This window comes from Strix uralensis, chromosome 22 (assembly GCF_047716275.1).
Source record: "Strix uralensis isolate ZFMK-TIS-50842 chromosome 22, bStrUra1, whole genome shotgun sequence".
Lineage (NCBI taxonomy): Eukaryota > Metazoa > Chordata > Aves > Strigiformes > Strigidae > Strix > Strix uralensis.
Window position 1 is genome coordinate 8016354 of NC_133993.1, and position 15361 is coordinate 8031714.

At 43.5% G+C, this 15361-nt stretch overlaps 1 protein-coding gene across 12 annotated transcripts in view; it reads left to right on the plus strand.

Moving 5' to 3' along the window:
* TANC2 (tetratricopeptide repeat, ankyrin repeat and coiled-coil containing 2) overlaps window positions 1-15361 on the plus strand; it is a 290476-nt gene that overhangs the window by 204239 nt on the left and 70876 nt on the right. For all 12 annotated transcript variants that reach the window (XM_074891795.1, XM_074891797.1, XM_074891798.1 and 9 more), the window contains 2 exons: window positions 6237-6362; window positions 14726-15007. In XM_074891795.1, the coding sequence (XP_074747896.1) occupies window positions 6237-6362; window positions 14726-15007 (408 nt within the window). The remainder of the gene's footprint in view (window positions 1-6236; window positions 6363-14725; window positions 15008-15361) is intronic.

Genomic DNA, 15361 nt, shown 5'->3' on the forward strand with positions numbered 1-15361 from the left:
AGCAGAGCAGAAGCTTTTTCAGAATACCTTTAACTCTGCCCGAGGGAAGGAGAATTGATACCAAAATAGCACAGAGAGAAATGGGATGTTAAACGGAATGCACTGCAGCAGGGGGAAAGGAAGCTCTAATTAGACTGGCCGTAGAGCATGTGCTTTTCTGCAAGCCCTGCAATGGTAGCTGTGTTGCAGTGTAACAAAAATCTGCACCTTTTTTTCTATTTTTACTTTCATTATGGGGAATGGTTAAACTCTGAATTGGATGCAACTCTTCATATGAATTATTCCGAGAAGATGAAATGAAGATGCTTTGGATAAACCTGAAAAACTTTATGTTGTCCTGTTTGTGTCTGACCATTTCTTGGTAACATAGACCAGATATCCAGCTAAAAATTAAGTCATTAAAGCATATTTATTAATACGGCTGTAAGGAATCTGAATTTGGGGTACGTAGAGAACACCTTGTAATAACACAATCTGATCCCTGCGTCAGTCATGGCAGGCTTGAATCCCGAGCGAGAGCAGTGACCCCCCCACACCTTTTCCCCATCTCCTCCAGAAGACCCAGTGTGCAAAGTCCACCCCCTCCCTGTGCAGCTGGATACCAATTTTACGTCAGGTTGTTTCGTGTTTGTTGTTCAAATAGCACATTGAAACTGTATTATCTTCCACTATTTGTTGCCATTTCCTTGGGAGGATTGCATCTGCGGTATGTGAATATTATTTTTGAGGAGGTACTTTTTTTCTCCCTTGTGCTTTATCTGCAGTCACTGTGTCTTACTATGTGTCTTATTACGTAGGATAAGGCTCAGAATTTGGGTTGAAGCTTTCAACCGTTTAATATTATATTTTCTAAGATAAATTGATCTTGCATAATTTTTGAAGTATTGAAGCATATTCTCAGGAAAAATTAGTTCTGGTTCCTCTGGCCTTAGATCTCTTTAATTATTCCTCAGTTCTAAATCAGGAAGATAAATCTCAGTTCATCAGCCTGAGAAATGGCAGGATAGTTGCACAGGCAATTGCAAAAATAACCCATCGCAAAATGTAAAATGGATCTGGCCACTCACACTGACTGCAGTTCATTATGTACAAGTCTCCTCCGTTGCAGCTGTAAAAGATGATGAAGGTGGGAAGAGAGCCTGGCTTTGGGCTGCTGAGGAGTCATTCTTCACTTCTTGTAGGACCAACAATAAATCAGGCCACTGGCCATGGTCGTGCTTTTCTCTGGCAGCGCACAAAGTTCACTCCTGCAAAACATCTGGGATTGCATCTGGCTTCTTGTTTCACAGACAGGACAGAGGTTAAAATGCAGACTCTTTAAATAAATCGAATAAAAATAAAAAATACCAACGGGATTGCAGTTCTTCCCAGGAAATGAAACAATTCTTCTTCCAGGAGCACATGTATTGTAGGGACTCAAAAAAAATTCAGTTGTTGTTCGCTTCAGAAACTCCTTTCTGCCTGTTGTGCAGCAGTTAGAGCCATCGAGCTGCCATCAGAACAGCCCTTTGCTGGTTTGGAACTAGCAGAGTTGATGGTTTTTCTTGATTTGTAATAAAAGACTGACCGCTGTCGTACTGTAGACCTCAGTTATTGGGGGAGTGCGAGGAACAGCTCTCGGGCTTCATTCCTGTCTTGCTCACCAAAACCTACATCCTAGACCATTAATGCAATCTTGAAAGATTGTTCAGCCCTTTGCATTAGAAGAGATTTTCAATTACACAACTCAACAAATGCTGGCAAAATTATGTTCCTTGGAAATCATCTAAGTCCCAACATTGCTAACCCTCCTTCTAGCTGGTAGCTAAGGCACTTTCTAAGGATGTCTCCAAAGTCTGGCCCTGCACTAACAGCTGTGGTGACCAGTGGTCCATCATTTAAGCTCCAGAAATTTTGGCTTCATGTTGAAAACCTTTTCCTGCATCATAAGTAGGAAAATCCTGCAGCCTGTAAGTAGGCAGTAAGGAGAAGATGGGAATGATGTGAATGAGGCACTGGGCTCTTTATCTGTTAGCTGTGGCTTTTATGTAAGAGATGAAATATCACAGGATTCCATTCATCTGAAGCTATTCTAAAAGCCAGTTTTGAGGACTTAAAAAGGAGGGGGGGGAAAAAAAGAAAGAAGACCCAACAACACAACCTTTTAAAAGCAGCCTACTTGGAAGAAAAAAGTAGAACAGCCAATATTGCAAAACGAAGAATATACCCATGCTGGTTTTTAGCCTCTATTTGGTTGAGCGGGGAGATGCCATGCTTGATCAGACCAGCTGATAGAATTTGAAAAACTGGGCTTCAAAACCTGGGCATGCTCTCACAGTGAGTCTCTTCATCAAGTTTTTTTCCATAAAGTTTTAAACAGGCACAATTAGTGCTGATTTAAGGAACCTACAGGCTAGTTGTGGAGCTGCCGCTAGTTGATGCTTCTGAAACAGTCGACTAAAACAGATCACATAGTTCTTGAGAGTCAACTACGGTTTGGGCAGTAGAGGTTGTGTATGGCGTATGATTTGTGCCTCTTCAGAAGAACAATTTGGCATTTTAAATCCTGTAAAATTAACAGGAGGCTCTGTGCTGCCCTAGAGTATTGCAGGTCCTGCTTCGTGTGCCTGTGGTGTGGTTGTAGGGCAGTATTTTCTTGGGGTGCACAGGATTGGCCTGTATGAGGGTGTTTTCCTGAAGACTGCAAGTCAAAAAAGGTTTGCTAATCATCATATTGTAAAACTGATTCTCTATTCAAGGACTAATGCGATTTTTTAAAAAAAAAAAAAAATTTACTTCAGTTTTTTGATCATGAGTAATTGGGCAGGAAATAATTTTTGGTTTTAACAGTTGTGACATAAATTAGAAAAACGAGCCCTTATGTTTGTTGCTATATTGAATGGTCTTGTATAAAGAAATGAAATTACCAGCAAGATTAACATTTCTGGTCATCCTTGATGGCTCTGTATGTGCCTGATAGAATTAAAATTGGACTGGAGCAGGACTGAATATGGAATTTAGAGGGAGGAAATGTTGTCCTGCAGCAGCTGATAGATATATATAGAGAGATATATATACACACACACACTCTGATAGATATATATATATATTTATATTTAGCAGCAAGGCCAATATGGGGAGTTTTGTTTTCTTTCCTTTTTTTTTCAGAGGAGCAGGAGCATCTTAACAGGGTAACATGAGCTGAATTAATGAGAATATTTAGCAGAAGTCAGTAAAGAAGAAGTGTGGTGTCTTCACAAAGAAACAGTAGTTCTTTCAGCCAGCAAGTTTGTTTATTGTATGCGATGAAGCCTTGGCGCAGCAAAACTGCTGAGCTCTGTGTGTAACGCATTAATAACTCCCATTCAAGGGTAGAAGATATGCCTGGAAAGGGTGATAATCCTTATCCTGATTTAATGATCTGCATAAGCTTACTGCAGTGTCATTTACAAATATAAAAGAAAAGCATTCAGATGTTGATTTTTTTTTTTTAAAGGGGGTCTCCTTTGCCTGAATATTCCCTTTCTAAACTCTCCCAGGATCAATTAGGGCTGTTTCTGGTGTGGATTTTGAGCATATACTAAATGCAGTAGCCGGTGCTAAGCAATCCTGGGTGGCTGCTTTTTATGTTGTTGCCTGACAATCAACTGAAGCGAAAAGGGATTTTTATTTAACAGGAAAGGATTATCTATTAAGGTCCTACTTCTCACGAGCAAGTCGGCAGCCACGTGTGGCTGCGTCAGACGTCCCCGCATACGCGGGCTGACGCTGGCGTGGGTGGTGGGATGAAGTGGGAGGGTCTGACCTGCCTGACGTGGGACCAGGCTCCTGGGCAAGCGTGTGGTTTGTGTCCCTGGACTGGATACCCCCGGGATACCTTGGGTCTGCCCGTGGTTGCTGCAGTGACGTGTGCTCTTCCACTGCAGCTCCCCTGGCTCAGTCACGCTGCAAAAAGTGGACATAAGTTGCCCACGTTTTTATGCAAAAGGCACATTTCGTTGGCCTGTGCCACCATAGTGTAAGTGAAGCCCAGAGCTGAATGCTGGCGATGCTGGGAGCGGGCTGCAGCGGGCTTCGTGCTTACGGAAAATAACTTACAGCCCTGCTAAAGCCATTTCTTCTTAATTGCAGCATTTCAGCCCTAATCTGCTCCTTCACAGTGAACATGTAATCACCTTTATGAGAGCAGAAGAGCATGAAGGACTTCTAAAAACAGACTTTGATGGTTTCATCTCCTCTTTTTCCCTCGCTCCTGTTGTTTACCTTTTGTCCTCTCTCTGTCGCTTTCTTTTTCTTAAAACTTACATGGAGTGTTCAGGCATTGAAGAACAGCATTTAAAATTGCTGCCAAATTTAAGCCCCTTGTCCCCAGCTCTTCTTACAGTCTCTGATTCTTGCTTAGTTTTTGTCCCCAGCCCTTGTTATAGCCTCTGATTCTGGCTTAGTTTTTGACTGCAACACGGTCTTGTAAAGATTTTTATATGGTCATTAGACGTTGTGTGAAAAAAAAAAAACGTTTCTCTTAGTTTTGAAATTTTCTGCCTTTCAGTTTTGTTGAATTATTGCATCTTGTGTTGGGTGGCAAAGAGGAAGGATTCAAAGTCCAGTGCCGTGAGCTACTCTAGAGAGCTATATCAAAATACTTACCCATTTCACAGCGAAGAATTAATGTCAGCTTCACAGGCAGCCTTTGAAGAAGTCATTTAATGAATTAGTTCAATTTAAAATAATAATCTTGTTATAGTAATTGACCAAAAACAAAAGAAAAAAAAAGCAGTATCGGATACGGAGTACTAGGCAGCCCAACACTGAGCAGCGTGATTTCCATTGCTAAATGTTTACTGTGAACTTTGGAAATGGTTATCAGAACAAGAGCAGAACGAGTGATCTGGAAAGACTCTTTTTAAGTTTTCTGTTTATAATTGGGAAAATAATTTCATGCAGTGGAGTTCTAATTTCTTCGTTTTATAATATTCTGTAAATTACTTGGCTGAAAAGGTTTTGACGTGGCAGAACAGTGGGTAAATTCAGATGCAAGTGATCCAAATTTGTTTTGTTTAAACCACATTTTCTCCTGTCTTCCAGTCTTCACCAATAAAAAAAAATTGATTGATGCAGCTTTGTGGCCAATGTTATCTCTAGTCATTCCCCTTTGATACGGTCCAGAGGCATTTCCCACTGAACCATGCACCACCCATCATGAAATTTGATTTTAAAAATATTTGTGATCATGGGGCACCTGTGGAAAAACTTAAAAACTGATTGCTGGAATGGTCGCTGTACATGTCACATCTTGGTAGGAAGTGCCACATGAGAGGTAACGCTTGAGACCACGGGATTTGGAGAGAAGTACCTTCAAAATCAGGCTGGTTGTACCCTTTGTGCTTCTTCCTGATTTGCTGTGTTTGCTGTCATGCCCTGGGGGTCACTGCTCCTAGCTCTGCCCTGTAGAAGTAGCCCAGTCATCTGGAGGTGTGCGCTCGGCAGCGGGACGATCCATGTGCTTCAGTTGAAAAATGAAATAAAAAATAACTTGTGCTGTATTATCTGCCAGTTTCTGAGAGAGAGAGAAAGTTTCTAGCTGCAGTTTCTGCTCCAGCCATGCTTATTCATGTAGTGATGGCACCTTCAGAAGAGACCAAGAAATTATTCCTATTTAATCTAGCATTGTAAAGAAAACTAAATTCTTCCATGAGCAAGTAACGTTGGAATGGTAAAGTTATCTTTAGTTCAGATAACATTCTTCTCATTTATTCATGTCTTTTTGCTGCTCTGTTGAAAGTTTAATTTTTCTGCCACTAATTCTGGCTTTATGAACAGGTAAATATTAATATCCAAACTAAGTAGCTCTAAAATAATTGAAGAGGAGATTGTGGGCTTTAACATAAAATACATTATGAAGTTGTCTTTACATAGTAGGAAATGTTGGCTGCCTCTGTCAAGCTTTGCACACATGGGATTGAGTTTTGTGATTGGGAGAACTTAGATCATAAGAGACTCCATGTCTCCATTTTCCATGTGTCTTTTTTATTTATGAACATCAACAGGAGACCAAACCAGAGCAAATACTGATGGGGCACGAGAAAAAGTTACCAAAACACCTCGCTAGGGGAAATCAGACTTGGTTCATCTTAGCCGTATTGACTCGTCGTAGTTACAACTCTGTGTATTTTGTTTAAAAACCAAAAAATACAATAACCAGAGTTTTAGATCTGAAAGCCAGGTGTGTGATGTAGTTGTTTGCTTTCTTGTGGCAGCCACCAGCTCAGCCCACTTAGAAGATCTGGCTTACCTGGACGAGCAGAGACACACTCCGCTGCGGACCTCCCTCCGGATGCCGCGGCAGAGCATGGCCGGCGCCCGCGCACAGCAGGACCTGCGAGGTAGGAGCACGCTGGAGGTGTCGGGGCTCGCCTGTCACAGGGGTGGGAGATTGTACAGCAGCCTCTTCATCCCCTTCCTTGTGAAAATGCTGGAGCAGGACTGTTTTACGTACAGGTATTAAGCGCTGCCTCTCCGTGAGGATGTGGACCAGTCTCCTTTATTTCCAGTGTCCTTGGTGGCACAGACAGATCGGAGGGGGACAAAAATAAATGAAGTACTGAACTAAGTACTCCTGCCTTCTGTCTGGTGGTAGCTGGCTGGCTGGTGCCCTGCTTCTCCATGATCAGTGAAGTGCCATAGGTGTAACATTTTGGGGTTGCTTTTCTGGGGTGACTTAGTCTCTGGTTTGCTGTATGCACGCTGTATGTAGCCATGGTGTAAAGATGGATTATAGAGGAATCATATTACTGAATTGGCCCAAAGTCTGAGCAGCCTCATTTTTTCAGGAACATGTGTACAAATCAGCAAATTGTACGTTAAAACCAGAGTGCAATATTGCAGCCCCTGCACCACCTTCCAGAGCTGCTCTGTGCCCTGAGGCAGGGTGACGGCCACCTCCTCCGTGCTCAGCTTGCCAAGGGTGCTGCCCTCCCTGAGCCCGGCGACCACGTCTGGCGTGATGGGATGGGCTGTGTGGGCCTACAGACAGCCTGTGACTTGAACCTATACATCCACCCCTACATCACATAAAGATATTCCTGCAAAACATCCCTAAATTCCTCTCCCTCATTGCTCCCCTGCCACCCCCTGTCAGTCTTTGAGCGCCGCGGGGCTAATACTTTGATAGTTTCTAAAAAAATGAGAAATTTTGATGGGCTGATACGTTTTTCTTCTGTTTATTGAACCAAAATCAAAGGATTACAGCCCGTGCTTTGCAGTTTTCAGCGTCCCACTAGAGAAGGAGCCAAGCACAGGGTGTGGGGCCACCATCCCCATGCGTCCCTCTTACAGACGCTCACAATGCCGGTATTCAGGCAGCCCTTTGACTTCTGAAAGGCCTTTTGAGAGGGAAAATTTTTGTGGTTCTTGCTGGTGAATTCCACAAAAAAGACATGAGCAATAAGAAGAGGAGCCAGGCCTGACATTTTTAGTATTTTGTTTATTTTCAGGCAACTCCAGCTAGATTCAGCCCATGTTCTTGGGGTTTCAGCCTACCCTACAGCTTCCATCCCCCTTTTAATCTGAGCGCGGTCTTTGGCTGCATCCTCAAGCAATCACCTGCAGCAGATCACCAGGTTAATGCTTCATCCCCATCATTTGTCGTTGCACAGATGAGTAAATGGCCAAGAAAGCTCGTTTTGGACTTTTTCTGGACATTGCTGTGCCATGAGACTAGTTTGTTCTCCCCTGTATTGAGGGAGAGGGGTTTCTGTTGGCAGTACATTAAACTTTCTTTTCTCTGGAGTTCTTTTGAGCAAGTACCCATCATCCTCAGGTAAGGAAATCAGGAGCTGGAGGGTGCCAGGTTGGGTTTTCTCTCAGCACCACGAGCACGACCTGTTACAGCCTGGTTGGGATTTCTACCAAATGCACAAGCCCCAAACTGGAAGGAAAAAGTGGTTTTGTGTCACTTTGGATCGCAGTCTGTAATGAAATCATATTGGCTGGTGAGGCAGTTATAAAAATGTATTAGCAGGCAGTAAGTGAAGAAAGCAAAGTTTGACAGACAAAATTTCCATATGTTCGAAGGGAGCAGCTTGCCAAGGCTTCGTAATTTGCAGTGATTGCATCCAAAACATTAAACTTTTATTGTAGGAACAGAATCAAATTGTTTTCCAGACACACTTTTAAAAACCATGTAGCACTACATATTTTCTTTCTTCTTTTTGTTCTTTTTCTTTTCTGTTTTTGTGAAGGTTGCATGAGAATAGCAGCAGTGTTTCGTTTTTTTGGAATTTCTTGTGATCCTAGTTGAGGTGCCATGCTAGTTTTAAAAAGAGAAGGAGAAGAAGAGGATGTGAAAAAACCCAAACCACCACTATTTGGAAATATTTTCATTTAATTGAATATGTGAGGGGTTTTTTTCCCCCAAAATACATGTTCCAGATATTACTGTGAAATTGCGTTGATCTGGGCTGTTATAATCACCAGCTCTTTGTTCCAACTGGAAATCCTAAACTTGGGTCTTAACTTTAATATCTCTAGTCTCAGCACTGGGCTGAAACAGCAAAGCAGTTCCTGGCGCTGTATCAGGGGGACACGTTACAGCCCACTGATCTGTTCCCAGTGTTCAAGATTCCCAGTGCAGAGAAACTAAATGGGAGACATCCCTGCTATTTTTTTGTTAATCAGTTGTTTTAACCAGGGGAGTAATATAGCAATCCCACAGGCTAAGAGCATGACAAGTATTCATACCAGTGGCAGGTTTTTAATAGGATGGTGAACGCAATTTTTGCTTTTACTATTTTCAGCCAGCAGGAGTTGAAGCTGTTCAGGGTTGCCATAACCCAAAGTACAAGATGATGGCTGTGATGTACCGTGGAGCAGGAGCCAGATGGCAACCAAATTATATGGTATTAGAACACCCTGACTGTTGCCATCATGATTGTTTTTCCTCCAAAAAGCAAATGTCAGCGCTGATGCAGGGTGTGAAGAACCGTGGTGTTTAGGTGAGGTTTGGAGTGGAGGAGAAGATGGCTCAGCCTCCACCAATATATTGTTTACCAATATATGCAATATGGCAGTAGCGTGTTTTCCTTAAACTGTCTTTTATAATTTTCTGGGGTTTTTTCCCTCATGGTATGTGTTTGATACTGTCACTTTTTGGGTAAGAGAGTTTCACAAACCCCTTAAAAATGCTAAAAAAATAGTTTAGCCTTTTTAGGCACACAGTCTGTGAAAAACAGGCACTGGTTTCATCCTGATGGATGTATATGTTTAAGACAACATTTGAAAGAAGTTACAGTCTAAAGCACGTAAAGGAAATAACTCAGGCATTTGGCTAATTTATGGGTTCTTATTTAACGAAGGACACAGCAGATGCTGATTGATACGGTGTTATTTAGAACCCCATTTCATTGTAATAAATATTAAAACGCTTCTCACCTGGGCTTCCTCTCAACACACTGGCAATATCCAGGCTATGGAGCTTAGCCCTGTAAGGGCTTTCTTTGGACAGCAAGATGTATCTTCCACCAGGGGATACTAAAATGGCAACAGAACGCATCTAGAACAAAATGTAAAACAGCTAATGAGCTGTGGATGCTGATTGCCAAAGTAGCCGAGAAAAAAATCCTGTTTGAAGAGAGTGGAGTCTGTAAAACAAATGGTTTCTAAACAGGCATTTTAGAGTCTTCAACAACTAAAATAACTAAAAATTCACTTTTTGTAGCAGAGGGTGTCCTATGTGGTAAAGCAGAATGGGCCTTTCTCTGACTTTGCTCCTGCTTGTTTTCAGCCCAGTGGCTTTTTTTCAATCATGAACATAATACAACCAGCTTTGGTTTGATTTAATTGAAGTTTTCAGCCACAAAAAAGAGCCAGGATGGGTATGGCAGGCAGTGTTTCAGCCTGGGATTTGAATTTATTGCTTGGGCTCTACAGAAGTTGCATAGTATTTCATCAACTCTCATGAAAATTTTATGCTACCAAACCTTGGTCTGTCCCACTCCACACACTAATTTCCAGGAAAAGTACGGGTTTAATTTATGTTAAGATGTTATCAGAAGTTCTGGGTATTTCTGTGGTACTCTGGCTTAAGTTCTATAAAATGCTTCATTAAAAAGGAATATAAAACCCAGCAAGTGTTTGACAAATTTTCAAGGATGGGAAGGCAGCTTATTCTTATACTTTGATTTTCACAAGTACTAAAGTCAAGTGGGTGATAAGGTTCATCCAAAATGCGTGCACACATCCTCACCCAATACTTCTGAACCTTCTTACCCTCTTTCTCAGAGCCCGTTCTGTTAGCTTATCCTTTAATTAATTTCTGCCCCAAATGTTGAAGCTCGGGTGCAGCCTTCCTTCTGTCTGGATCTCCTTTCCTTGTGATGTGGGGTATTTTTTCAACTCTTTGAAGAGAGTTGAAAAATTCTCCCAGAGCTTCAGGGTCTTGCCACAGGTTTGTGCCTTGCCTGCCTGTGCCTGGGGACCACTGGCTGCTGAGGGTTGTAAAATAAATAGTAACAGGGGAAGATTTTGGCGTTATTCAGCAGACAGTATCGGGAACTAATGAGGATCTGGCACATGGCTTGCAATTAGTCGATGGCAGTCTTAAATTATTCATAAATGTTTTTGACAGTCCAGCTAGGGAAACATTGATGCTGCATTTGCCTTCCAAAGACAGCGTGGTGAAATAAAATGTCTTCTGCTGGCATGTGGAGGTGGTTTTGGTGGCTTGGGGAACAAAAAAAATGTTCTCAGCACTCGTGTCCAAACCAGTGTGGCACTGAGTGTTTTCTTAATGGTGAGATGCTGACCAGCATCCCCCACCCTTCGGGAGCCCTGAGATTACCAAGCCTGAAGCTGTAAAATGTCTTGGCAGGAGAAGAGGTTTGCTCTGCTGTGGTCAGTGACTGGTAGTGTTGGAAGGTCTGGAGAGGCAGAAGGATTGAATATAGGTAGATAAACGGGTATGTCTCTTCTTGGGGTTTTGTTAAGCCTTTTTTAGGACAGGATATGCTATTCCCAGGTGACAATCAAGATGTGTATATTCATGTCCACTCGGATAAAGATCAATCTTTAGGCTGTTGTGGTCAAAGGTGTAGGCGTCACACAGCCTCCAAGCCATCTGCACCTCTGAAAAGAGACCAAGATTTGAGTCCAGGTCTCCACCATGTAAAGCAGGAGCTTATTGGATCCCATGGCTTTTATATTTAATCAGCCTTTCTCTGAATTAGCCCCTGAGACCATTTGGTACCTGTTAGATTTCTGGCTTCTAGAAGAGTGTTGTTGTACATTTTCACTCACTAACATGACGTATCACGTATATACACGCACGCACAACTAAAGCAAAGCTGTAGCTTATCAAGCACAAATCGTAGCTTGATGTTTTCCAATTGAAGTTGCTTGGTTTTTTTAATTTAATTTTCTATATTTAGTATTGGTGTCATAATGCAAACAAAAGATTTCCCTTGTCCAACGCACTGCTGGAACACTTAATCTGCATCAGTCGGATCACTGCAGCTGGTTATCCTGGCCGTGTCCGTGTGCTGCTGCTGTGTGATGTGCCATCCCCCGGAGGGGAGCCCATCAGCCCCGCTGAGGCCCTGAGCCAGGCTGGAGCTGCCACAGCTGGGAGCTGGGATGGGGACATGGGGTCGCACGGCCCCGGGGCTGCCTCATCCCCTCCCACCAACAGCGATTTTGCTTCTCCGGCGTCTTCCCGTGCCAGCACATCCCCCTGCCCTCGCGTGACAGACCCCGGCGAGGGGAATCAAACGAGCTGCCAGTGAGCTCATGCAATTCAAAAGTCATCTCCACCCTAGGATAAATTTAAAGCACATTCATCATTTTCAAGTGGGAATAAAAATACAGCTCCTGTCTGCAGCATTTTCTGTATCAGTTAAAGAAACAAAAAAGGAAATTCAAAATACCTAACATTTTCAAATACAAGCTATTTTCCTTAGGCATATCTGATGCAACATAAAATCCCGGCCGCTGTATCAGCTCTGCTTTAATGGATCCGCTCCCTGGTCGGGTCTGTGAAGGATTTCAAGGTGATTTGAGCTGTGGGCATCAGTTCAGTGGTTCCCCAAGGAGGGTCCCGGGGTCACGTCAGAGTCGGGGCACGGGGCTGGGGCGGTGCTGGCGCAGAGCCTCAGGTCTGGGGGGAGCAGCACTCTGCTGCTGCTGGGCTGGTCCAGAGGCGGGGAGGGAGGGTGGGGGCACTGGGAGGGAGCAGGCACCGGCGTGGTTTGTAGCTTCCAGAGGGTTTCAGAGCTTGACACCGCACGCTGCTCTCTTCAAAACCATGTGGTTATATTTACGGTGAGATCTTTGGGGTGGCAGCACATCTATAACCTCTTCCCATGCAGACAAAGCATCCCACTGATGTAATTTGATAAACTGTTTTCAATGAGTTTAGTCCAAAGTCTGTGCAGTAGCATTATCTGTACCCCTGAGGGGTTCAGGCCAGACCAGGAGGTCTGCGTGGGGATTAAACCACCACCTGCATGTCCACAGCGGAGGGTGAGCGCGTGAAGAAATGACAGATGTCAGCAGTTGCTGAATATTTGTGCTCTTTAAGTGTCTGAGAGCTTTTAAAACTTCAAAGAAACCGAACAGTCTCCACTGGAAGCAGCTAATGTAAATGATGGGAGTGTGATCGTGCCAAGAGATAACACTGAGCAAACCAATAAGTTTTTTTTACTTAAATCCTTCTGCAGTCCTGCTTGGGGAACTCTCCTCTGCAGCTTCATGAGATTTCTTTTAAAACGTACTATGAAGGTACCTAGATTTTGTATGGTTGTTTTCATTTGCGGTGTGCTGTGTGATCTCAAAACAAATTGAATTCAACTTCTGTGATCACAGCTCAGATTTTCCACAGTTTACCATAGCAGCTGAAATATGTGTTGAATGTTGAGTCCAGTGTATGTCTTGCAGTTGGAAGGTGTGTTCAGAGCTGGCATACCAGGTCCTGGTCTGAAATCACGTCCCACAGTTGTAGCTCCATCCACATCACTTAGCCCAGACTGGAAGGAATTATGGTCTAAAATTCAAAGTTTGCAGCTAAAACACCCAGTGTGCCTAACCTCTCCCTGAGTGGGAATCACCTGCTGTCTTTGTGGCCAGCTTCTGAAAGTTTTTAATTAAGAAACCATCTTGGTGGCAAAGTGGGAAGATCCAGCAACTGCCTTTGCCAGCACCAAGTGCTTCCAGCACTTTTTAGGGTTTTTTTTAATAGATCTATGCGTATCATCTCCCAATTACAGATCTCATAGGCAGAACATGCCATATGAGTTGATCTTTCTAATAGCATCTTTGCACCAGATCTGTGCATAGATGTTACTCTTTTTAGGGGTGTGTTCCCTAGATAGCTTGTGCTAAATGGAAAGAATGGCAAATACCCTCTCCCTCCACTCCCAAATGTTCCTGAAAAAGTTTCAAGGCAGGTTTGTGTTTAGTTGTACATTTTATTATAATCTAATGCATTAAAAAATGGGAAAAATAACATGATCAGTGTCCACGGGCTTAGGTATTGGCATTGTACCCAGCATATGTGGTGTGTTGGGGAGGTATTTCTTGCACTCCTTGTTGTTACGTTGCTTGCAAGACCATTTTTCCTTGTGAAAAGAGAAAATGTTTTAATTGCCGTACAGGAAAATCCTATCAGCAATCTGGTTTCATTTATATACAAGAGAGTTGAAATAACTTTGCTTAGATTGATTTAACATTTGCCAGCAGTGTGCCCAGGTGGCCAAGAAGGCCACTGGCATCCTGACTTGCATCAGCAATAGCGTGGCCAGCAGGGACAGGGAAGGGATCTGACCCCTGTGCTCGGCACTGGTGAGGCCACACCTCGATGAGTGGGTTCAGTTTTGGGCCCCTCACCCCAAAAAGGCCATTGAATGACTTGAGCGTGTCCAGAGAAGGGCAGCAGAGCTGGTGCAGGGTCTGGAGCACAGGTCTGATGGGGAGCGGCTGAGGGAACTGGGGGGGTTTAGTCTGGAGAAGAGGAGGCTGAGGGGAGACCTCCTGGCCCTCTGCAACTCCCTGAAAGGAGGGTGCAGAGAGGGGGGATGAGTCTCTTGAGCCAAGTAATAAGCGATAGGACAAGAGGTAATGGCCTCAAGTTGCGCCAGGCAAGGTTTAGACTGGATATTAGGAAGTATTTCTTTGCAGAAGGGGTTGTTGGGTGTTGGAATGAGCTGCCCAGGGAGGTGGTGGAGTCCCCATCCCTGGAGGGGTTCAAGAGGCGGGTTGACATAGCACTGAGGGATCTGGTGTAGTTGGGATCTCTCAGTGCTGGGTTAACGGTTGGACTAGATGATCTTCAAGGTCCTTTCCAACCAAGATGATTCTGTGATTCTGTGATTTTTTTTTGTGCTCATTGGATTGAACAGGTGAACAGACATTATATATCTGTAGATTGAAAAGACATACAATCCTGTGTTACAGGGGTGATACTGTTCTGCCTGGGGCAAGGCCTTTAATTATGGTGACCTTAAGCATTCTTCCAGCTATACTTTCCCTAGCTGGAAACTACTTCTTCCTGTAAAATTCTCTGAAGTCCTTTGATGGAAAATGCGATGAATGAGCCAGATGCTTTTAACAACAAACCTATGGGTAATAAATAAGCTTGTATTTTTTTCACCTTTTGCAATGAAAAGATTCCTGAGGAAGATTAAACAGCAATTTCCAAACTCTAGTTTTAGTGTTAGCGTGGATGTTTATATTCTTTCCCTGTGTTTCATCTTTATAGTACGCTTCGCACCTTACCGACCTCCCGACATCTCTCTGAAGCCACTGCTCTTCGAGGTGCCCAGCATCACCACCGAGTCCGTCTTCGTCGGCCGGGACTGGGTGTTCCACGAGATAGATGCGCAGCTGCAGAGCTCAAACGCCAGCGTCAACCGAGGCGTAGTGATCGTTGGGAACATCGGCTTTGGAAAAACCGCCATCATCTCCAGACTGGTTGCGCTCAGCTGCCATGGCACACGTATGAGACAGATTGCTTCTGATAGCCCACATGCCTCTCCAAAACGTAAGTACAGCACTACGGAGAGCTTCAGAAATCAGAGACCTTTTCCATCAGCTTTTATAATGGTTTTGGCTGAAAAGGTCCCATTCCTCTTCAGGCCCAAGAAACCAGCTTAGTCTTTGTTGCCAGGTGTCCTGGTTTTACCAGAACATAGCCCCATGCTAGCTACTGTGAAGAAAATTAACTCTATCCCACCCAAAACCAGCACACCAAGCAAAGGAAACGCCTGTCATCAATATTTATACTGCTCCCGTTCCAAATCTACTTTTTGAAGAGTCAAAATAGTCTGTCTCTTCTTTCTCTGACTTAAAAACATCACAGATTTCTCTCTGATTAGGAAGACTCAAATTTTAATTG